At 43.6% G+C, this 25,227-nt stretch overlaps 1 protein-coding gene across 3 annotated transcripts in view; it reads left to right on the top strand.

The window, feature by feature from the left end:
- Positions 1–25,227, top strand: part of CHN2 (chimerin 2) — a 285,188-nt gene that overhangs the window by 240,651 nt on the left and 19,310 nt on the right. Inside the window, exons 1-2 of one of the 3 annotated variants that reach the window (XM_057504616.1) lie at positions 15,064–15,363; positions 15,465–15,542. The exons of 1 other annotated variant lie outside the window; for it this stretch is intronic. In XM_057504616.1, coding sequence (XP_057360599.1) covers positions 15,325–15,363; positions 15,465–15,542 — 117 coding nt within the window. In that variant the 5' untranslated portion in view covers positions 15,064–15,324. Of the gene's footprint in view, positions 1–15,063; positions 15,364–15,464; positions 15,543–25,227 lie in introns of those variants that run through there. One more of the 3 variants, XM_036897399.2, reaches the window with a different exon arrangement.

Below are 25,227 nucleotides of genomic sequence, written 5' to 3' on the forward strand. Positions count from 1 at the left end.
TGGGACTTCAGACTAACTGGCACCAGGGAGCTGAGAGGTCAAGATGTGGGGCACAGAGATTTAGATGACACTGAGGCTCTGTCCAGTGAGATATCATGACCACTCTGAGGGTCCCACAAGAACCAGCATGGTGTCAGAGCTCTGCTGGCATATAAACCTGGGAACAAGTGCCCAGATGCACGCATCCTGCCCTGCCTGCCTGGAACCAGTGTCCTGACGTGCACTTTAGGCCATCTGCTGTGGCCAGTCAGGCTCTGTTGCCTCATCCACCGGCCCTGAAGGATGTATGTGGAAGAGAAAGGACATGTTAATAGTCATCTCCACTCCCCACAATGTCACCCAGGGCCCGTTGGCAGAACCAGTACCAGTCTTCTTATGTGTGTGTCTTTCAGGAGAGGAGGACCATTAGCTAAGCTTATTTAAAGAGTAAGTGCTATTCATAACAATCATAGCTAACCTCTATTGAAACCCTTGTGTTTTGGTTGCTGAAGACTCTGCCGATAAACTGTTTAAATCCTCAGAACAATCCTGAGTTTAGGTGTCATCTATTAGTTTCCCAAACACTAGTACTCCCAGATACTCATCTGCCATATTGTTGCAGATAACTGGAAAATGATGACATTTTTAGCAGTAATGTAAACAGTAATCTCCAAGAAAGAGAGATGTGTAGAAATTTCCACTTATTTAATCATAGAACAGCCGGCAGTAACTGATATTTTAAGGGACATAGTTTGAAAGCTGACTGAATGGTATAGAAGTGGGTCAGCCAAAATATAGTTTGTTTCCTATGAGTGATCTAAGGACCACTGGGAAATAGGTACAAGTCTAAGCCATCATAGCTGGATTTGGTGCAACTGTCTTTGAAATGTTGCTCGTGATATACCAAGGAGGGCCTGGTGACTTCTGAAAGTAGCTGATGGTTTGTTTTTAGAAATGTGGCATGTTCTCCAAACTCAAAAAAAAAAAAGTCTGCTATAGCACAGGAGCAGGGAGCTCCATCTGTTGCCAAAATCGTCAAATGTGCAAGGTGAGGAAGTTGTGAGTGAAGCTTTTGAGTCCATTTAGATGTTCACAGGCTGCCCTGCTGCTGCTCACCACATTCCCCAGGAGTCTAGAAGGCTCTCTCCTGCCTACACCGCCAGAGCCCAGGACCAAAGCTAGGAGCCATATTTTCATCCCAGGACCAACATAATCTCTAATTTCTTACTTTATTCTGTTTATTTTTTATGCATTCACATCCTAGAATACACCCTTCTTACCTTTTTTCCTTCTGATGCCATGAAAATGTTTCGGGAGACAAGCCTGCTATTGCAGTATTCACATATCTCATTGCAACCTCATATTTGCTACACCATATGCCTCTGAAGAAATGCCATTTGTGATTAAAATACCTCCAGCTTATGCTAAGCTCTTTGGTAATTCCAATAAAATTTAAATGATCATATGTGTTTTAACTATGGCAGGTCAGAAAATAATTTTTTTTCCATAAAGTAGTCTTAGTTGCATTTACTAACACCTTCCTAAATTCTCAACACCTCCCTAAGCTTAGGCCTTACTTTGAAAGCATCACCTGCATAATCATTGAAGTTAATTTTTTCATGAATTAAATATGCATACATACATATAAAATGATGCTAGGCATGGATCTGAGCAATTTATAACATCTAAAATAATTTTCACATTTCATCATCTAGGAGGCACCTCCTATTATTATCCACATTTCACATTTGAGGAAATGAGTCCAAAGGAAGTCACTTGGCATTAAAGTCACCCAGCTGAAAAGTCACAGCAGGAATTTGAACTCAGACAGCCTAGGTCCAGAGTCTTTACTCTTAACAAAGAATTCTAGCAAACAGACACCTTTCACCATTTTGGAGTTTAATCACCATTTTTATGACCATGAGATTTGATAAACACAGAGCATTTTCAGCTGAGATAGCACTCGGCCAGTGACAGTGTCCACTTCTTACCAACTCTTCAGGACATGGCCAGGCACCTTTTAAATGGAGCCATATGTTACTCTTCTTATTGTAAGACTAAAGTAAAAAAAAAAAAACTTAAACTCTGAACTTTTGAAATTTTTTTAAAATGAGCGTTCCTCTGTTCCAAATCATCATTGAAATATTACAAAATCTAAATTCTCATACCTATGTTATACATGTTAAGATGTAATTTTCTGGGTCTGAATATATTTATTTAGAGAAAATCTGTTATACAAATATGATATTTATTCTTTATTCTTTTGTCTCCTAACTCTTAAAAATAATTATATATGATAGAAACAGTATTTGTGTTTCAGAACTTTTATTTCTCTTGGCTTAAGGTCATATTCTCTTCAGAGACTTAACCTAAGCCATGTTTTTACATGAAACAGTGTTTTCTCTTGCATTTTGGTAAGGTTTTAATTTATATCAATAAAATGGCATGTTTTAGGCTCAACAGAGAGTGAATCCTTCCTTAATACCTGCTAGATTAGGAGTTTTCATTTCTGGTAATGTTACTTAAGCACTTGTTTTACACATCTGAAAGTTTCTTTAAATATATTATAGCTGTGAGATCCAGCCCACAGAAGACTCTAATTCTTTAGATTTATCCAGCTTCTAGTTATGTTTAAAACTTACCTAATTTTTCAACCGAGGTAAAGACTTCCTGGCACAAATAGAATTGATGCAAACTGGGGGAAAAAAATTCATTTTTCTTTTTTTCTCCTTCCAATTATAAAGGTAATAAACTTAGAGGAATGAGAAAGAAAATATAGACACTGGTCCGTTTTCTTACAGTCATTTCCTATGCATTGGGATTTTAAAATATATTTATAAGCACAGTACGTTTATAATTTTGTATCCTACTTTTTCCATGTTGCTTAACCACAGCCATGTCACTGTATACCTTTCACAACCATCATTTTTTGTTGTTGCATGAGTGTCATATTTATTTAGCAATTTCCTAATATTAGGTCATGCACAATATATTCCATTTTTAATATTAGAAATAATGCTGCTATGAATGCCTTTCTGTATGGGGATCATTTCCTTAGGAGAGAGTCTTAGAAATTGAATTACAGAATCTTAAAGGATATTAATATTTTGAAACTCTTGATACACATTTGCAGATTACTTTCTGAGATGATTTTAACAATGTACATTGTCTGGCAATTTCCTGCCTGTTTGATATGCTTTTTAATGTGTGTGTGTGTGTGTGTTGGTGGGGGCGGCTTGTTGAACTTGTGCAGCCTGGGAGAGCATGAATAGTGTTGCAGAGTACAAAGTGCAGTCTCACCTGCAGTCCAAGGGTCTGGCTTTTTGTCCTAGCTCTACAACTAACTGGCTGTGAGAACTTGCATGATGAACTATTCTGCTCTTTGCAAAAATGGGGAGATTGGGCCAGACCAGACACATTCATTTATGTATAAACCTTTGAGTGCTCTTTATGGTTATTGGTGCCAAAGAGATTTGAAAATGTGCCTGCAGGGTCCTTTCTCAGGATATTATATCCTAGTTGGGGACAAATAAAATGGAGGCAGAGTCACTGAAAGTTTGGAAAGATGAACTAGGGAAGCAACTGACCGTGTTCAAATCCTATGTAGTTGTGCAAGCTTGAGTAGTGGGAGCCTCTTTAGCTTTGGTTTCCTCATTTATAAAGGGGGGAATAATAATGCCTATGGCCCAGGACAGTTGTGCAGATTAATTGAGACACTGGTTAGTGTATCTGGCACAATATGTGCTAATAATTGTTATGGTTATTTTTTCTATTTTCTTGCAGATATGATTCTAATACATTTGGTAAGTTTTAAGTGGTAGGGAGCCTGTGTGCAAAGACATGGCTTCACAAAAGAAATACCATGTATTCAAGAATGGGTCTGGGTTCTGAGCACTGAAGAAATTGGGGAAACAAGTAAAGATGCAGCCTGTGTGGGAGATCAGACTCACAGCCACACTGAAGGTGCTTTCCAGTTCTAATAGGCTGGAAATTAGAAGTGGCCACTACACAGGGGTGGAGTGGACCCCCCACCCAAAACTTGGTTTGGTGTTGAGATTGATGATGCTACATTGCCCATCAATTAAAAGCTTTATTACTCATATAATAAGATGTTAGGGGGAGAGCAGGACAGACTCTGCAGTGGATCTGAAAATGGCTTGAGAAAGCTGGGGGAACGAATGGCTTATTATGGTGGTTAGTGGGGGATGGGTGAGAGACCCCCAAACTGGCAGAGGCTTGCATAGTTCTGACTTCCCACTGACACCCAGGGGCATGTGGGCCTTCTGATGGCTTGAAAGCTGTTACCAGCCAAATACCAAAAATGTAGTCAGACTCTCTATTAAGGGACTATGGTTTTATGACAGGCAAAGGAAATCCCAGTGGCTTTCTTTTCTCTTTAAAGGAAAACCAGTCTCTCTGGGTCCCACTCCTCCCCACCCCTTTGCTCTGGTCCCCCTTGCTCTCCACTCTCCAGGACTGACTCAACAATACTTTCTGCTCCAATTTCTCTCTTCCTGTTTTCTCTTAGAGCATCTGCAATCCCCCTTCCCAGACCACTCCTGGGAGACCGCCCTAGGCAAGCCGATCACTCGCCCTGATGTGCTGGATCCTTTGGCGCCTTCCCAGTCCTGTCAGCGACATTAGGCACAGTTGATGATCTTTTCACTCGGCTTCCTGGATATCAAACTTGCTGTCTCTTTGTTCTTGGGCTAGTCCCTTCTCTGTTTCCTGACCTCATAATGGGAGTGGCCTGCGGCCTCTGCTGTTCCCTGTCACCACTCACTTTCTTGCTCTAAATCCATCTTCCCATGATAACTCCCAGGAGTATCTCTAGTACCCGTCCTTCCCTGGGACTCAGATTCATATATCCAGCTGCCTACTCAATGTTAACATACCCAAAATGGGGTTCCCAGCCTTCTCCCCAACACTTGGCCCTTTCATAATCTTCTCAATCCCATTTCATGGAAACTCCGTCTATCTAGCTGCTCAGGCCCCAAACTGTACCATCGCCTGGAGTTCCCTTTTTCTCTTGCACCTCACATCCAGCCTGTCAGCCAATCCTATGAACTCTACCTTGAAATGATACCCAGAATCTGACCACAGCTCTCCTCCTACACTCTCCTTCCCTGGTCCAAGCCACTGTCTTCTCATTACTGGGATTTCTGCAGCAGCCTCTAACTGGTCTCCCTGCCTCCACCAGAGCAATGCTTTTTAAAAGCAATCCAGATCTTATCACAAATCTGTTCAAAGCCCTGCAGTGCCTGCTCATGTCACTGAGGATCAAAGTCCTTGACTCTCCCACAAGGCCCTGGGCCCCTCACCTCACCTCTCCTAATACAGGTCGCTCTACCTGCTCTTGATCTGTGCTGCTTCCTGAAGATGCCAACCTTGGTCCTGTCTCAAGACCTTTGCATTTGCTATACCCTCTGCCTAGATGCGCTTCTTCCAGATACCAGCATGGCTCACCCTATCACCCCTCACACCTCACCTTCTCAGTGAGCCTCCCCTGGACGTCCTGTTTTAAGTGGCATCCTCTCTCCCCATCACTCTCTATCCTATATTCTTGGCTTATTTTTTTTCATAGCACTTACCACTTTCTAGAATAACATATAAGGCACTTAATTAGTTTTAGTAATTGCTCTCCAAGAGAACAGATTTTTTTGTCAGTTCACTATATCTCATTGGCCTAAAACAGTGCCTGATATATAATCGATGCTTTATAAACACTTCCTGAAAGAAGAAGAGGAAGGAAGGAAGGAAGGGAGCGAGGGAGGGAGGAAGGAAGGAAGGAAGTTAGTTTGAAACGTGTCCAAGAATAATGTTATTGCATTAAAACAGAGCTGAGGTCAAACTGAACCGGACCTACTGAACTGTCTCTCTGGAATAGACATGCTCACACATTAATATGACAGTCCTTCTTCCCAGAGCAGGCAGTGGCTGGTAGAAGTGTCTACATCATCACACATACCCTGATAATCCATCTGGGAAGGTCCATCCATATACTTGGCAGAAGCCTGGTTTTCCCAGTACACACATATGAGGTCCACTTGTAGAATTTGAAAATCACAGTCAACAGTCACACAGGAGACCAGAAATAAACTTAGATTCACACTTGGAATATGCAACATTCATATTTCAGAACTACTGAGTTTGTAAATATCCCCAAGAACTATATTAGGTGTATCATCTGCACAGCTATGAATAGTGCCAAGGACTATTTTGTTTGGATGATTGTTCACTGTAAAAAGCACAGGAGATTTGAGACACTTCTTGGTGAAATTTTCAAAAATTGTTTAATGAGTGTCTGTCATTTGCAGTGTGGGACAGTTTGCATGCAGAAAATAGCTAGTTAATTTGATGTTTTCCTTTCAGTAAAGGTGTACCTACCAAATTACAACTACTGACCAAAGAACCTGGCAGAAAAGCAGCCTTGAGGGTCTGTTTGGTACATTTGCCCTGCAGATTGCCATACTGTAGTATGACAAGGAAACATAACTCAGCGAACTTATAATCTCTAGCAGAGATTTCTCAGGCTCACTGAGTGTGTGACAGTGGCAGGGAGGAGTAAGAGAGAAATACACGTGGGTTGGGCTCCATAAGCCAGAAATTGAGAGTCTTTGGTCTTTATAATAAGACCCGTAAGTTGATTATTTGGGGCACCTACTTCTTTGGCCAGAGGTGAGAAGGTACAAGACAGCAAGGAAAATACAGACAGAGAAGAATACAGAATAGGAGGAGAGGGCAAGAGGGAGAACAGCAGCTGGGAACCTGGGAATAGCTGCTGCTTCCTTCAAATTTGCACTGTTTGCTTAGGTCTTAGTTTTACAAAAGGTTACCTGAAGTAGTGTAAAGCAATTGAAAGCAACTTGACTTGACAAATGCTCCACTTGCTCAAAAATAACCCTGCCATACTTTTTTAAACTCAGCATTTAAGAAATTTGACTAAGAGTTTTAAATTTCTTAAGGAAGTGGGTTATTACATTCTGATGGTAAGCCCTTTTTTTCTCTTTCAAAAACTACACACAAAAACAAAACAGCTACAGGTTGAAATGTGAGGTGCTTAACGCAACCTAAAAAAATATTTCTCTATAACATAGAGTATCTTTTGTTTCTAGTCTATGAGAAGCATCAGCTATTAGCCAAAATTGTTGACATCAGCCTCAATAAAATGGCTGGAGAAATGATAAGGGAAGGACAGTGATTTATAACTTTACGCGATCAACCAACCCAAGAAGCATCAGATTATTTATTTGCTTCCGAAATAGTTTGGTTCATTTCAGAGACCACACAGGCCCTTGAGTTGGGGGTAACCTTTGGCTGCTGGGGGTGAAGGGAAATGAGTCATAAGAATGGTGTGAGATCTGCCCTCTAGCCCTTTGTGTCTCTGATACTGAGAGTTACCGTCTGTCCCCGGAGCACACTCGGACCAGCAACTGGGCACGTTGTGGATCACAGACAGAGCACAGCAGGTTTGCAGGTCCCCAGGAGTTTTGGGAGTCAGCCAGGTCAGCCTGGATACCTGATGCCTTGATGGACTCAAAGCCAGGAGTATTCCACTTTAGCTGGTATGCTGACAGGAAGGACGGCAGCTCGCACCCGAGTCTCTCATTTCTTCAGCAGTTGTGGGAACAAGTTTTCAGTTTAGTCAGACCCTTTTGTTGGCTTCCTCCTCTTTCAGGGCTGAAAACCCCAAGCAATGAATATGGTGAACACTAACAGGGCAGTTCTCAGGAAGAGCTAGAAAGGTGTATCTGGCAGTATAAGGAAGTGTGCAGGGTGCACAGGACCAAACAGGCTGGACTTAGAAGTGTAGATAAAAGAAACCCACCCCTCTGATTATTGTTCAGCAATCTGGGCTTATGCTAACGGCACAGAGCCAGACCTGGAACTCTACAGCAAAGAGCACAATGAAAATCTCCCTGCCTCCTTGTCTACCAGTCCCCTTGGAGGCCCTCATTCTCTCTTCCTTAGACAGATAGATAGACAGACATAGATATACAAATATATGTATGTGTTTTAGGCACTGAAATAATAAGCAGTGGGCCTGCATTCAGTATATCTATATCTGGCCATTAAAGTATTTAAGTGTGACCCACAGAGAGCGAAAATAAAAGGAAAAAAACAGATTTCTCACTACTGTTGTGAGCTGAATGAATGACTGCAGCATTTTACTAAGTGTCTCTGGGCAGGGTTTCATGTCTTGTGGCTTTGGGGAAATACTGTGCAGCCCAGACCCCTCACCCAACCTAAGATGTGTATGTGGGAAATGAACCGAGACTCTAAGAACAAGAGCATGATGACCATTTTTAAAATTAGAAGTCATTCTGATGTCCAGGAAAATAGAAAGACCACAAAAAAGCAGGTACGTTTATTTTGGGAGGGCAACAAAACTTTAGTGAGTGCCAAGCTGGCATTGGCCTCGTGCTGGTTGCTGGAGATACAGTTAATCGAAGAACTATGGTGAAGGCCCCATTTGAAAGGTTTCCAAAAAGTCCCCTAGGAAAATAGGAGGAATGAGTCCTCCTGTCAGTAGGCTTTTAGTGGCCACCAGTGCTGATCTGCTAAAGCAGGGGCTTTCCATGGAAACAAATCAAAAGACCTGATCCTGTAACGGGGACACGCCAGTTAGGATCTCAATTTCTTTATCTGCAAAATAAGAACAATGACACCTATTCTACCTTCCTTAGAGACGAAAGGTACCATACAATGGAATGTACTTTACAAATTGATGATGCCATTTTAAATATTATTCTAGTCTCTAACTCGGCCATGTCCCTTAGGGCCTGACCTTGAAGGGTCCCCTATTTCCAGTGCCCCATCTTGTGAGCCCAGAAACCTGGTAGTTTGGTCAAAAGGAATCCCCAAAGGGCATGGGGTTTGGATTTTATATCAGAGACTCACAAGAGAAAAGTGACTGGATAAATAGGTAATGATGATAAGAAGCTTCTATAGTGGTCCTCTGACTTAAAGATATTTGATAGCCATGGACTTTCTTTTTTCATTCAGCAAGATTTAATAGCACCTGCTTTGTGCCAGACCCAAGGTATGACCCTGGAATCTTAGTTGTGATGAAAGCTTACATATTACCTGCGCTCATAATAGCAGTCCAGTGAGGATAACAGACACTCACTTACAAATCATACTAATAGGTTATGGTTTTAAATTCTCAAAGTGACAGGAAGAAAGGGATGGGAGGTAAGGCTGGAAAGGTAAAAGCGGCTGGGCTTCACAGGCTGCTGTAGACTAACATATGAATTTTTGCTTTTAGCTTAAGAATCTATGGAGGTTTTAAGTGGTATGCTCTTACGATGGCAGGTAGGCGTGGGGTAGCTCGACTAGAAACATGATCACATTTTGTGTTTGAAAAGGTATGGATTCCTTTGCTGGGGTGGGAGCTGTTCAATAGGATTTACACGTCCTTGCTCCTGTTTCCTCTGATGACCCCCCTGAATTGAAGCACTTGAGGTCAGCGCCATGGCTGTCGGTGCTGGGTGTAAGGTGTAGGTTAGAATCCCCTCCAGGATTTGTTTTCAAGTCCCGAGCCCATCCGCAGAAATTTGGACCTAATTGGTCTGAGTTGGAGCTCAAGCACAGTTTCTTTTATTTCTTCCCCAGATGATTCTAACAATTGCCAAGATTGAGACCAACAGTTTCAGCAGAAAGCACAAAACAGGGATCCTCAGAGTATGGTCCCCACATCACAGTCACCGGAGAAATTGTTAGGCGTACAGATTCTTGGGTCCGATCTCCCGCTGACTGAGCGGGAAACCTCGGGGCTGGAGCCCAGCAGCCTGAGCTCCGACAAGCCTTCCAGGGATTCTGAGACTGGCCCCAGGAGCACCAGCTGTAGAGGGTTACAGGCATGAGAACCCCGAGTCTGGATCTGCTTCTAGACCTACTTGTAGAACAACCCTGTGATTTGGCAGCCAGGCAGGGGGGCGGTGGGGAGCTGGGGGCTGAGAGGTGAGGGCTGCAACTCACGAACTTCTTTGACCCACTGGGCTTACGATGCTAGGTTTATACAGTCAGTATAGAGCAAAGGGTTTTCTCTTTCTTCCACCACCCTTTTCCCTGGGCACTTCACAGGCACACGAGCACCCCAGCAAGCTTTGTTTTCCCGTCTCCTGCCCACTGACCCGTCCTTGCCTACTTCACCCGACAAGCCCCACTGCCGTCTCCTTACCTGATTCCTTCTTGGATTCAGGATCCTAATCATAGACAGAACGGTGAGAGGCCATGGAAAATAGAATCCCAATCCTTATTTATAGAAAAGGAAAAGGGAAGTGGTGAGCTTATTTTACCATTTATTTATAGCCCCACCTACTTCCAGAAGTATCTTAAGTAGTGCCTGCTTTGAAAGGCCTCAGGAAAAACAAGCCTCCTCTTTAAAAACCATCCCAGGGAATATAGGTCCTGTGAGTTGTTAACAGGTTAATGAAGGGAAGAGACTAATTCTGGCATTTCACCCCTGGATATTTTTTAATGTGAACATTATATTTGTATGAGAGACAGTTTGGAGGGTGTTTAAACGCATAGATTTAGTGTAGACCCAAAAGACCTAAAACAGGTGTTCAAACAAAAACTTAAGAATGTCCTTAGTAGCACTATTCACAATAGCCCAAAGGTGAAAACAACCCAAGTGTACATCACCTGGTGGACGGGTTAACAAAATATATTATAGCCACATGGTGGGGTATTTCCCAGCAATGAGAAAGCACAAAGCACTGATGCATGCTACAGCATGGATGGACCTTCTCAGCGAAAGAAGCCAGACACAAAAGGCCATATAATATGATTCCATTTAAATGAAATATCGAGAAGAGACAAATTCATAGAGATAGAAAGCAGATTGGTGTTTACCAGGGGCTGGAGGGAGAGAGGAATGGGGAATGACTGCTTAGTGGATATGGGGTTTCATTTTGGGTGATGGAAATGTTCTGGAACTAGGTAGTGGTGATGATTGCATAACACCACAAATGTACTTAATGCCACTGAATTGATAAATTGTATGCTTGAAACTGGTTAATTTCATGTTATATGTATTTTACCATTAAAAAAGAAAAACATACTTAGAAGCAAACAACAACAAAAAGCATTGCCCTTGTTAGCAGGTTTCTGATCTCAGCTGTATCACTTATCAGCTGGGTGACCTTGGGCACGTACTTAAACTCTTAGTTCCCACTTCCTCATCTGTAAAGCGGAGATCATTGCAATAGTACCTGCCTCCTAGGGTTATAATCTTAAATGAGTCAATATATACAAAGCGTTTAGTACCATACCTGGCACACAGGGAGCATGCTGTGAATATCTGTGCTATTAGTCTAACCCAGGTGCTTTCAAGTGGGTGTAATTTTGCCTCAGAGGAGATATTTGGCAAGGTCTGGAGATGCCACTAAACATCTTACGATGTATAGATGAGAGTAAGTCAGAAATTTTTGTTAGAAAAAGACTCTCAGCAAAAGTGTCAAATGTCCAGCATGTACAGAGAATATGCATCGTGGGGGATACAAAGGAAACCAAAGTGCTGTCCTGAAGAAGCTCATGAAGAGGAGCTCTGTGTGATGGAGTTGCTTAAGAGGGAAGTTTTTTACCAAGAGATATTTGCAATCATTTTTCCTTTAGTAAGAGGGTGATTCGGGGTCACCCACAGTCCTCTCAGTAATGCTCACTCAAATGCCAGCCCTTCTGCTTCCCTGGAAAGATGCATCTTAAGGGAACAGTGTGTAGCTCCTTCACATGTCTGAATGTGTCTTGTGTTTGGGTAAATTCTATTGAACAAAATATCTGAAAAAGGAATCACTGTCACAAATAGAAATAAAAATTGCTTGTTATAAAACACAGACACAGAGAATATACTAAATCTCATTGTATTCAATCCCCCCGTATGCCAAAAGGAAAAGGAGCCCCTTTTTGTCCACTTACCACTTAAAGAGTTGTTTTATCATAAACAACTAGATTTGGACCTTTTTTTAATACCCCTGCTCTATTGAAACTCATTGTGGCATGCTCTATGTCTAATTCACTTGTTTTTTAACTTGCTTTTTAAAATCATTTTAATTGACTCTAAAATGATTATTGCTCATCTGTAAGGGTTAATATTACATTCATTAAAAACCATTCAATACAAAATAAACTTGTTCCTCCCAAGTTGCTCTCCACATGCTCCCTCTGATGCCTGGCATTTTCCCAGTGTCCTTTGTTACGTGGCTTGACTGAGATGGAGCCCTCCCCTATCATTCCTATGAACACAGTAGTGAATATGGGAGCAGGGGGCAGGCCAGAGGGTGGCAGGATAGGGCCCCTCCCCTCCAGTGGAGCTGAGGGGATGGATACCGCTGTTGGCCGGGTTACTTCCCCTAAAGGATGTGGTGTTCTGACTGGCTCATTAAAATGCCCTAGCAAAAGGGCTGAACTGTTAGCATCTACACAGGAGAAAGCATGGTCACACCTACAAGGAGTGGGAAGGGGCTGCATGGGGAGAAACAGGAGAGGAAAAGGAAAAACATTTCGGCAAGAACACAGTCCCCCACTCAGAAGCTGCAGGGAGAACACATTCCTTTCTTATATTCCTATTTTGCCTGTCTGTCTCTCTGAGCAATGACAATAGAGAAATGGAATTTTCTAGTACCTGGCACTAATGCCTGACCCAACTTAGAAGAATCACAAACTAGCACAAGTTGGGGTGTTGTTTATCTGAAACCATGTGTCCATGTACTTAGCCTAGCTCAGATCACAAAGTCCATTCTTACATAGAATGGCTCACCATCAAAAGGTCTCTGCTGATTTGTGAGCAGCGAAGGTTGGGGAAAGGACCCTGTTTCTCTTCTCTGTCTTTTTGCCTTCAGGCTAAGGATTAGAAGCCTTTCAAAGGTAGGCCAGGCCTTCACTTACCTCTGTGAGTGGCAGATGGCCCTTAGGATTGGACAGGCAGAAGGAGAGCTAAGGAGTTGGATGGAGCCCATCAGGATGGCAGACCCTGGAGCTCATGTCCTTGGAAGCTAAGGCCTGGCAGTGGGTGACCACAGGATGCTGCAGGAGCCCCCACCCCATGCCATCACCTTCGCACACCTCCCTCCACAGCTCTGGCTTCTACAGTGCCGCTTCTCTCTAGCAATTCATATTTATCTAGTGCCCAATGTGGCAGGAATTCTGTGGGACAGTCTTGTAGGGGAAATAAAGTGAAGTAGACATAGAGAATGTCACAGTGGATTTCAATGGGGCAGGGGTATGAGATCTGTTATAAATCACTCTAACATATGGTAGAAAGTGATAAGTGCAGTAAGAAAATCTTGGGGAAATGCTATGGGATTTTGGAAGAGCATTTGCTTGCAGTGGGGAGTTTGGAGAAGTCTTCTGGGAGAGGGTGGCTCTGGAGTTAGAATGTGAATGTGTGTGGAAATGCAGACATGTTGATATGATGCTGGAATATGCTAAATAGCAGAGCCAGCTACTGAGGTGAGAAGTGGAGTCTGTCGGAGAAGAGGGTTTTGTAGGCTTTAAGGCGGGGACCGTGGAGAAATAGATGAGCTGGATGGTCTGGGACAAGCTTGTGCAAGCCTGCCATGCCAGGGTACGAGTTAGCCATGGAGAATCACTGATGTTTTCAAAGCGAATGTGGACTAGGGAGATGTGCATCTGTGGATAAGGCAGGCTGCAGAGCTATCGAGGGTCTGAGTTACTGTGGGGCAAGAATGGTAAGGTGGGGCCAGACTTGGCCAATATTTTGGAGAAAGCATTTGCAGGACACAGTGGCAGGAGGTGGCCCACACTGGGTTACTTAGGCACCAGGGCATGCTGGTCAGGAGCACCAGTGCCGGACACAGAGGTTTGGGGGTCTAGTCCTGGCTGTGCTGTGTGAGCCAAACAACATGTCCTTAGACAAATCACTTCACCTTTCATTGGTGTCTCAATCTCTTCACTCAAAAAATGGGAATGGAAGTCTTGTTCCTCACACACATAAGCTGACGAGTATGTGAGTGAGTGCAGTTAACACATTCGGAATATTGTCTGGCATTACCTCGATTATTGTTATTGGCTGTTATTATTATTGAAGGTAGCAAGAGAATGAAGTGGGAGGATGCACTTTTGAACCAAGTTGGAATGACAGTAGTGGACAGGCATAAAGAATTACACAAGAATGAGATTGGCCTTTCTTTACTCTGCCCATGGCTGCTTGGAGGGGCTGGAACACAGGCCACATCTCAGTACATGGAATTTGCATATGTGTTGTCCATCTACATAATGGTCCAGTTATCTGTGTTCTCCTTGCTTTCTATCCCAAGAGCATTAATTTTGCTCTCTGGCATTAGGTGCATTCACCTATGCCACCAGGTCAGGAGTACTTCCAAGACATAAGGATTTCCTCACTTCTATTAATGGGGAGACCTGGAACTAAAACCCATGGTCCCAAGGGAGACCATCAAAGACATGATACTTTTAAGAGCAAGGAAGGCATTAGGCTTGGGCAGTAAAGAATGAACACTGAATATTTTTTTTTAAAGAAAAGCAACTACATGTTTTGGTTTTAGTTAAAGAACATTGTCTTGTCTCAGTGGGTTAGGGGATTGTTTGTAGTTGTGGGGAGAAGAGAGACCAGAAAGTATCCTAGAGCAAGACATACTATATCTTGTTTTGAAACTTTGGCTATAGAACCCAGAACTGAAATGTCATCCTCTTCTTCCATGCCCCATTTTGGTGCATAGACTACTCTATTTAATCTGTGCATAAGAATAAAAATTAAGCTTTCAAGTGCTGGGGCAGATTAAAAACAAGAAAAAATAAAAAGCCCTGGCTTTATCCATGTAAGAGTAAACAATCATCAGGGTTTAAAGGTTTAATCTGCTGGAGTTCAGCCCAGGATGGGGTTCAGAGCCCCAGAATAATTGGATGCAGCCAGAGACTTTGAACCTCCGTTAGTTGGTGTGTGTGTGTGAAATGTGCTGGCAAGTAGGAGAGGTCTCTCCTTGGCGTGCGCTGTGGCAGGAGGAATAAAGCTGCCGGCCCCTGCTTCCTCCACTGATTCCTCAGTGGTGACTGGATACAGCTTCTGGGGGTTGCCGTGCACATGAATGTTTGCTATTGTTCCAGACACACGTCGGCCTTAAGAAATAGCACAAAGCAGGCCTGTCCTTACTCAGAGGCAGAGCCCCCTCCATCACTCAAACCAGCCCTTCCAGGTCACATGCCGGAGGCCTCTGCAGACAGGACGCAGCTGCCTCAAATCTGCTGCCTTACATTAGCCGCAGTTCGAAAACCTGACAGCACTGAGCTTCCCAGGCTCCATGGGGGAAGCTAGAAAGATCTGGGGTCCAGGCATGATGTTCTCTGAGGAGCTGTGGCTGGAAAATGAGAAAAAGTGTGCTGTTGTTCGGAAGCCTAAGCAAGGCAGGAAACGCCAGGAGCTGCTGGCCGTGGCCTTGGGGGTGAAGGTGGGAGTCAAAGGCGGCTTTCTTTGGTCCCCTCTCAAACTCTTTGCCTGTTCACAGATTTCCTCCCTGGTCCGAAGGGCCGCCCTCACTCACAATGACAACCACTTCAACTATGAGAAGACACACAACTTTAAGGTAAGCAAGCCTCGGCATTCTTTCTTCTATTACAAAAGGGCAGGCAGAAGGGTACAGTTCACGATTTCCATCTGGTCTTTGACTGTAAAGTAATGAGACAGTGAATTCCTTTGCGTTCCACATTTAGCTACATGCGTAACATAACACGGTTGCTTTGTATCAAATCAAACCAGAGCCCTCAGAAAGCGGCTTGCTTGGCACTGATGCCTAGAAACACCCATACATATGGTAACTTAGTTCTGGAGAATTGGACCCATTTCCTCTTCATAGTCCCATGGCCGATGAAGGAGAAGCAGCATGCCCGATGTGTGGCATTTAGAGATCTCCTGGTGAATGGCAAGCAGTACTTTTCCACTCAGAGTGGCAGCAAGGGATATTGCTATCTCTGAGCAAGTGAGAACAGGCGCCCAATTCACATTCTGTGTTTTGTCTTTTGTTTTCAGGGACGCTAACTCCTTTGGTTTATGTGTAGACAGCTGTGAAAGCAAATGATGACAGGAGATACCATCCAGGGGCTTTTCTTTGTGCTCTGGGCGCAGGGGGGGGTACCCTGGCAGCTTTGCCAAGCTTCCTCCGGTCACAGCCTTGATCCCGCTCACCAGACCAAACAAAAAAGATATGGAAAGCTCGTGGGAGTTGAAGTGTATTTTCCCATGTGTATTTATAAACTGGAAATACTGCTGTCTTCATTCAGACTAGCACTTGTAGAAACAGCCTGCCATCAGAAAATTACAGTCGAAGTGTTTCCTTTGCCCTAATGTGTTTTCCAAGAAGGGCTGGGGGGAGATTTGATGCCAAATTGCCTGGCTTGGGATGCTGTTGAGTGGAGGAGAGACAGGGTGGACTTAGAGGTTTATCCCAGCGAATGGGCTGACGATTAGGAAGTAGGGGGAGTGGCAGAAGAAGAAGCGGCAAGGACAGTGAATTGTGAATTGCCTTCCTTTTTACGCTTTTGTTTTATTTAGGGCCAAAAGTCCGAGCCCTTTGTCAGAGCTGACCAGGGAAATCTATTTTATTCTGTTACTTTCTGATCCTTCACAAGGACAAATGTGTGTTTATTAAATATACCTTCATATTACTTTGGTCTGTTTGCCCTGCTTCTGCTTTCAGAAGGCAGGTGGCTTGGGCATTTGCGTGCTGTAACTGCACTGAGCCAGGGAACTATTCAGCCTTCCATATTTAGCATGAGGATGAAGAAGTGAATTATATAGGTCTTCGTCTTTGCCAAGGCTCCTGACCTTTCTCCCATCACAGAACAGAGACAGGTCTAATTTGGAGCCTAAAAGGCCTTTCTGTTTTTCTCTTTCCTGTTTTCTATCTTTATGCTCAATACTTCTTTTTTTTTGGCCCCAAGAAAGGGTATTTCTGACTTTTGACAGAAATCCTGATTCTTTGCATTCTAGGGATACACTGCTGTGGCAAGGAGAGTCTTCTTGGACTTGGAAATTCTTTTCCTTCCTCTTGAAAGTTCCAGTTCTTCTGACTTTAAGATACAGTTGGAATTATGCCCTACTTCCATGTGTGTTTGCACAGGTAGCTTCCTTCTGTGTATACTGAGCTTGTGTGAAATGCACACAAGTGTATGTAGTTGATTGATACTTTCAAAATTAATTTTCATTTTTTTAGTCTTAGATCTCTGAACAGGAAATAAGACACTTAAAAGATTGTTGAATTTTATTTTCTTAAATAGTAGTTGCTAACACATTGTATATTCATTATTTATCATAGAGAAACACCAACAGCTTTTTAAATGTTTGCTTTAAAAGTCAGTATCTGGTGTGATCCCTTCTAATTTACAGCTCTTTTGGGAAGAAAACGCAGAGAACAGACCAGTGGCAAGAGGAGAATACACAAGCTAGACAGGAGAGTTTCTCTTCCGTGTCTTAAATGGACATCTTTGTGACATAGCAGACCCTGAGTTGCTATGTCAGTTGACTGTGGCTTTCAATGGTACTACTCGTGTCACTGTCCTTAAGTATGAGTGGCAGAGCAGAAGCAGGCAGGCCCACTGTCACTCCTCACCCCCTCTATCCTCCTTCAGCCCTCTCCTCACCCCCAACTAAGAACTCTGTGTGGTCTTTGGGGGAACACTCTAAAGTCCCTCTTATCAAAGCCCCTGCCATCTGCTTGGAGTTAATGTAAAATTAAGACAAAACACAAACTTTTCATTTATGTTGACTTCTAATAGGCTTTATTCTGAAACTCTCTTGATTTGTAATTTAGGTTATTTGAAGGTATTATATGCATGGGATAAAGTGTCCAATAAAATGAACAAATAATCACATTTTTATGTTTATCAGCAAATTAGCCTTGCTAAGCCCTAACTGCTTTCTTGTCTAGAGACCACCTACCAGAGACTTGAATCTGCCAGCCAGCAGATCTTAAAGCTTCAGCCAAAAACAAGATTTTTTGCCCCAGTCAGGACTATTAGCCCAGGTAAAAAGCCCCCTCTGACTCTCCCCCAAGGAACTTCATCAAGAGGAATGAAGAGAAACTCCCAATGCTGTGCAAGCTGAGACCTCTCCTCCATTCTTTCAGAAAGCTCCAGAGCCCTGCTCCTGAGTGCATATCCACTGCCCTTGCATTCTGTACAAAGCCTGACTAGGAAAAGCCAAAATTTCACTCTGGGAATAAAAGCTCTTGGAAGCAAATTAAAGTTGCACCTCATTTCATGGATAGTTACATACTTTCAACATATACCCAATTGTTGCTAATTTAAATCCTAAATCCTCTGGGGTTACTTGCACATCCTAGGCACTAAGAGGTACTTGTTGAAGGAATGATGAAATTAACAGACTCCCCTCTAAAATGAAAAGTCTTTGATACACAGAAAAACCACTCCTTCGTTTAACTCATTTTACATCTCCATCTCTGTTTATCTAGGTGACTTAGAGAGGTGCTCTCCTGTAGGCAGAATAGCTCTTTTAGATGGTCTACCTAAATAATCTTGTGGCTGACAAACCCCAGAGCCACGGTGATCTGGAATACTGTCCCTCCTTCCCCACTCACACATTTAGGAGGTCGCTGTGGCCAGCTTGGAACTCCTGGCTACAACTTAACCTTTGCAAAGAGCGTAGTTCCCTCAGCCTCAGTTTCCTTATCAGTAAAATGGGAGTGCTGTAAGGCTTAAAGAATACATGTAAATCATTTAGGGTCTCTGGCAATCAAGCCTTTAAAGTTGGCTTATCTCATTTTATCAGTCTTTCTGTGTCTCTCATTTGTCTTGTGTTTTTTGTGTTTAGCTTTCTTTGTTTCTGCATTTCTTATTTTCTACTCTCACTTATTTATGCCATCTTTCTTTTTTCTATCATCACTTTCTTCGTCTCTCACCAATTAGATGTAGTAGAAAAATGAAGGTGCATTCTGGGCAATGCAAACAACATAATGAGCCAGGAGTGGCGAGGGTGCAGGGAAGAAGAGCGCACTGGGGAGGGAGCTGCTCCCCTCCTGCCCAGCCGATCAGACTGTAGCAGACTGAATGGCTCAGGGGCTTTTCCTCCCCTGCCTGCTTCCGTTCTCTGCCTTCCCAGTCCACATGTGTGTGTCCATCACTCTCTCCTTCTACTGAATTCTTTAACTGCACCAGCAATTCAGGGACACCCTTCTCTCCCTATATGGAATATGGGTGGAGAGTAGAGGTCCAGAAAGTTCTAAAGGTTGAAGAGCCAACCACTCTACCCCCACCTTATCTCTATGTTACCCATCCTACTGTCAATCCCCCTCCCATCCCCCTTCCCTTCCCACTGTCCTTCCCTCCATCCGTCCCCTTACAGCCCCCTGCCAGCTTTACTTTTCTCTGTAGCATGATCCCCAGCTGGCATTATGCGTATTTACTTGTGTGTCTGCCTTCCCTTTACCAGAAGGACCCTGGCCCTGAGCGGGCAGGGGGCAGCATTGTTGCACAGGTGTGTTTCACTTCTGCAGAAACAGACCAGGCCTGGCCCAGAGCTGCCAGGGCACTTTGGCTGAAAGCATGTGTAGCAGGTGCCATGGCCTGTGTGCCTGAGACTGCACATGGCCCTCACTCCCCACCCAGCTTCGCCCCCACCCAGGCGGCACTGGTGCTGGGTGTGCCTGAGCCCCTCCGGGTAGCCGGCCCTTGCCAGGTCACCAGCCTGCCAGAGAGGTGGAGGGTGTGTCACAGCGTGCGCAGCCAGCCCATTCCCCATTTCACCAGAGGGGGTGTCTCATCTACACAGGGTCTTCATTTGGCCAGTGTCTCATCTATACCAGGACGTGGGGGGAGACACATGCCCTGATCTACTCCTATTATCCCAGCTTCTGGTGTGGTGACTCTCAAAAGTGGCCCAGTCTAGGCCCAGGTTAAACGATTGCCCCACTGTCTGTATCCAGTTCGCTCCCCTAGCACCAGTTTCCGTGGTATTTCATGTGTGCACCTATGCAGCCTGCTCCTCCTAAACATGCAGCCCACCCCAGAGACCTTGCGGCCTGGGACTGGGAGTTCAGAAGGCTGAAAATGGGTCCCAGTGCTCTGCAAAGACACCTGTCAGGGTGTGGCAGTACCTCAGCCTCCTGGGTTGTGCTTTGTGGCCCTTTTAGGATTCTAGGCCCATCACTGATTTGTGCATTCTTCTCAGTCTAGTGGTCATTTGCCTCTGCACGAGCCATTCTTGCTCCCATATTGCAAACCCTCTCTTTTCCTCCTCCTCTCAGACCTTGTGAGATGGTGTTAGCCCTTCATCCCCAAGCACTGCGCCTGCCTTGCCTTCATCACCCTTTCCTGCCCGTCCTGATTCCACTCTGCATGCCTGGGGACAGGGGTGGACGGTAGATGGTACTGCGCCTGCACTTGGGCACAGGCAGAAATCGACTTCAGAAACGGTCGTGGGTTTTATGTAGAATGGTGGTGGGTCTTACTTTGTGTCTTTTGTTTGATAATCAGAAAAGGCTGTTTTGGCAGAAACAAGTCTGGAAGGAACAACCCAAAGAGAAGACAAACTTCATCACCTTGAATATAAAATGAGGGACTCAAAGTGAGACTGGGTCAAATTGGCTTGGAACTACTGGGCTTTGTGAAGAAAATAAGGATTCTGCTCCCAAAGCCCTGTGAAGAACCATTTTTATATACTTCTTACTACAGCCTGGCTCCACTACTATATTTATTAGGCAGTCTTTAGTTCCAAGTAATAGAAGTCCAGGAAACTGTCCTAAGTTAAATAAGAGTCTGTTATTCCGAGGGATCTCATAGAGTCCCCAGGGGCTGCTCAGAGTTCAGGCAGGGGATGCAGAGGGACCGGGAACACAGCCAGGCTGCTGTCTCCTTCTCTTCCCCCTTGCTCTCCCCCTCCCTCTTTTTCTCATATTCCCTCCCTCTCTCCTCCCATTTCATTCCCCTCTGCTCTCTAGTCATGAGCCTCATTACTCTCTCCCTTCACAAAAATGTCTTAATCCATATGGTCTGCAGAATTTGGCTGATGATAGCTCCCTGGTTTATATATTACAAGACTAACCACAAAATCCCAATTCCAAATTTTCAGAGAGAGAATTCCAATAGTCTGACTTAGGCCATGAGTCTGCCATGCTCAGGTAACTCTGGCGATGCAGCCCCCCTGTAAACATGTGGGAGGGGCCCTAGGAGTGTGGGGAGGATGGACAGGGCCCTGGGTATGTGTAAGAGAAGAAGAGAAGGGATCCTGGGTAGATAGCCTGGAGGTGTCATCTATAATCCTTTCCTCCACATTCTTAAGAATTCCCCTTAAAGTTCCACATTAAAGTCCAGTTCATTCCTCTGGGCTCTGCTTGAAGTAAATCATGAAGCTACCTTGAGCCTAGATAGGATTACTAATACTAACATTTGCAAGGCTAGGCATTCTGTAACACAAGTTAGTCTCATATCCATCTGGATATAAGGAGCAGTCTCTATTCTTTCAGTTCCATCTTCACAAAGTGTACCCATCTCTGTTGTACCATTTTGGAGCCAGGACTAGCCCTCAACAACACCAGGAAGTTAATGAGATTTGTCTCTTGCAAATCTGAATTGTTTCTCTTGACCCACTCCCATCAATCCTGTCTGCCTGTTTACTCCATTAAACCATCCTGCTAAGACCTGCCAGCCCTAGTTTCTAGATCTTAGCTTCTCCTTATCCTTTTCATTACTAGAGGCTTTGCATTCTGCTGATAGGCTACACACTATGGCTAATTTGAACTACCACCTGTTTCCTGACAAACCAACCTGGTAACCTGGTAAGGTGCTCAAAACCCTTTCTTCCATGATTCACCAAGATTTACTATTGCTCCACAGATAGTACATGGTCAATTTACAAAGGGCTTGTTCACAAAAATGATAGCTAAATTCATCTCACAGTCATTTAAATGGTCCTCTTGAGACCAACAGCACAATGCCTTTATCCATTGGCATTTCATTCATAGGCAGGGATCTCAGGCAACTGACAAAAAACAATTTTTGGACAAGGTTCTCACTCAGGTGAATGCCTTCTTGGCCTGCCAGGGTCTGACTTAAAGCTTATCTATACGTCCTTATGTAACTATTGGGACATGGTGATTATAAATCCTTTACAAACCAGCAAAGCCTGGCAAAAAGGGAATAGGCTTTGACAGCAAACCCAACAGGGACTCCTTGCCCAGGCCACCCAGCAGGAAAGCAGCTTGGCCAAGCCTTTCCACAAATTAAATCATCTACTAATGAGTCTCACCCATATCAAGTGCTTAGCTGTTATTAATTTTATATTGAGTTCATTTTATTCCAAAGAACTTATAATTCAAAGGGACTATTCTAAATGACTAAATGACTGATTCTGGCATTTTAAGTCCAGAGAAATACTCCTTTTGTGTTTTTTGGGGAGAAAAGAAACACCAATGATGGCTGCACATATTAGTTGGGTATTTTTGAAAGTTCTAAGAAAAGGAAAGCATTTAGACATTCATTTTTTTATTCAGCAAATATGGGCTGAGGACTGACGACGTGCCAGGCACTGCCAGGAACAAGAAAGATAGTGGTAACAGAAAATGTGAATTCCTGCTGCACTCGGTGGTTGAGTATGGTTTTGCTGTCCAGGGAACATTTGGCAGTATCTGTAGACATTTCTGATTCTCATAACTGGGGTATGCTAAATCTAGTAGAGGCCAGGGGTTCTGCTAAACTTCTACAATACCCAGGACAGGACCCACCACAAAGAGTTATCGGCCCCCGTGTTAATAGTGCCAAGGTTGAGGAAACTTGCATTAGAAAATGAGGGGCCACTGGTTTTGAGCAGGGAACTGTCAAAGGAATGTTGTTGCTGATGGCCTCATAAACCCAAGAGCAAGTTGGCTAGCACAAGAATATGTCTTAAAAATTAAATCCTATTTAAATGTACTAGAGCAACTGTGAATAGATGAATCTGGGAGTCAGTGGTGCCACAGCTGAGGAACCCAACCCATCTCTCCTACCACATCTGCTCAACAGGCCTCTCAGGGAAACCCAGAATCTTCCGTGGCAGACTAATTCCTCTTGGCTATTTATCTTACATCAGAAAAGGTTCACTTCAAGGTCAGTATTTCCTCTGATCTTGCAAGGGGAAAAAGTTCAAAGTTAATATCACACATGAGTTTAGTGTCACATGATTATGGGAAATGCAGTAGATTACAGGAGAAACCTTTGGCTGAGATCAGGAGGCCAAGTGCTGCTGACCCTCTGGGTGACTGCGGACAAGCCACCTGCCCTCCAGCCCCTCAGATGACTCTGGGCAAAAGCTAGTCCAGATGACCAGTGACTTGTAGCCCACAGTGACTTAGCACCTCCAGCCCACTCTTCTATACATATGTAGCAGCCAGAAAACATTACTTTGGTCCCAAAAAGTCCTTTCCAAACCTAAATAAAAGAGTAAAGTTCTCATTTTTAATAAAAATCATAAAAAGGACAATCTGTGGTGATAGGCTCTACTGGGGTTACTTTGCCCCCTGAGGCACAGTGTCTGCAGACATCTGTGGCTGTTCTGGCTGACAGGTGCTACTGGCATCTAGTGGGAAGAGTCCCGGGGTGCTGCTCAGCCATGTGCAAAGGTTTGTCCAGCCCAAAATGTTATTAGTGCCAAGGCTGAGAAACCCTGATGTATGCTGATAAGAAAAAGCAAAATTTCTCAACTACAGCACATCATAAATAGTGCTTACTGTTTCTTGCAGTCTAGAACCTGGGCTGATTATACACTTGGGTGGTGTCTCCACTGACCCATCAAAACATAGTTGTTATGAAACCACCAGGGAATATTGCTTTCCAGATTCAGCAGATGTGAGACAAATAACATTCTGCTCCCTTAGAAAGAGTCAAGTCAGGGATGCACACTAAACGCCAGAAATTTTTCTTGACAACTCTTCTTGTCCTTGTTTTTATTAAGTGGCCATTCCTGGGCTATTTGTCAAATATACCTTATCTCCTATAATATCATCTTTTTCTGTTTGGTGTGGTTTTTGAATTCCAGGCAGACATGCCCAGCATAATATAGTCTTGGACAGACATTCTTCCTGTCTGGGGTATTTTCTTCCTGTCTAGGGTATTTTAGTTACTGCCTTCCAGTTTGCAAAAGGTTCTTTTTTCTGAAAAGATATTCTTGAAAATCAATAAACTTCAGAGAATGGAAAAAGCTGATCAGTGACTTTTCAAGATATGGAGTATTTCACTGGGAGAGTAGACATAATAAGTCAGCCCCAAATAAAATGTGTTCAGAGAATGACTTCATCATTTACATAGAGTCTACTGTCTAGAGATTGTCCTTGTGGACCCAAATGAAAATTGAACAATATATAAGCCATGAAAATAAACAGTGGCCCATCACAAAGAGGAAATTAGGCAGTGGGCCTAAGATAATGTTTAACTAACTTTATGTTCCCTTTTGTCCCCATTTTTTTCTGTGGGAATGTGTATTTGTGGGGACACTCAGAGTTATTTGTTATTCAAAAATGTCTGCCTGCCCTTGTTTGGCTGAAGTCAGAAGCTGGAGGCTTATATACATTGATGGGAAAGAATGTTGGTGAATATGGGCAGGGCTACTAAGCATTAAATGCAATTTTGATATGCTTAATTGTTTTAATATAGGCAAAAGGAAATTTCTGAAAATCCCTGATAAACATATCTTTTGTCTCATGAAACATTCAATAGGTCAATTTCTGTTTTGTCAATGTATAGTAAACAGTGTAGTTACTCTCCTAATTTCTAAACATTGCATTTTCATTTTTACCTCAAGGTACAAAGGTATTTCCCATGTGATTTTCTTATTGACTGGAGATGTTCCAAAGAATTTTGTCACTCCTTTTTTTCCATGACCTACAAAAAAAGAATGCCTTTCAAAAGCCAAGCCCACCTTCCCTGGCTTTTGGCTATGCTTTTTCTTCTTTTTGGAATGTTCTCCCCAAATCATCAGCCTCCCCAGTCAACACCATCCCTTCCCCATCAGCCTGATCCTTCCCAGTCTGGTGAACTTTTATCCACCCTTCAAAACTCAGTTCAAATACCACTCTCTCCAGGCTTCTTAGGAAGACTTTATTTATAATCTCCATTATACTGCTATAGCGTAATTACTTATGTTGCCTGCTTATTCTTAGAGATGAATGAGATCTTTGAAGGCAGGCAGGTCTGTGCTCCTCATGTATTTTGACTTGGTATACCTAAGGACTAGTACATGCCAGGTTCAAAGTAAGCAATCAGCATATAAGTGCTGAATAAATGGAT

The sequence above is a fragment of the Manis pentadactyla genome, chromosome 7, assembly GCF_030020395.1.
Source record: "Manis pentadactyla isolate mManPen7 chromosome 7, mManPen7.hap1, whole genome shotgun sequence".
In the NCBI taxonomy this organism is placed as follows: domain Eukaryota; kingdom Metazoa; phylum Chordata; class Mammalia; order Pholidota; family Manidae; genus Manis; species Manis pentadactyla.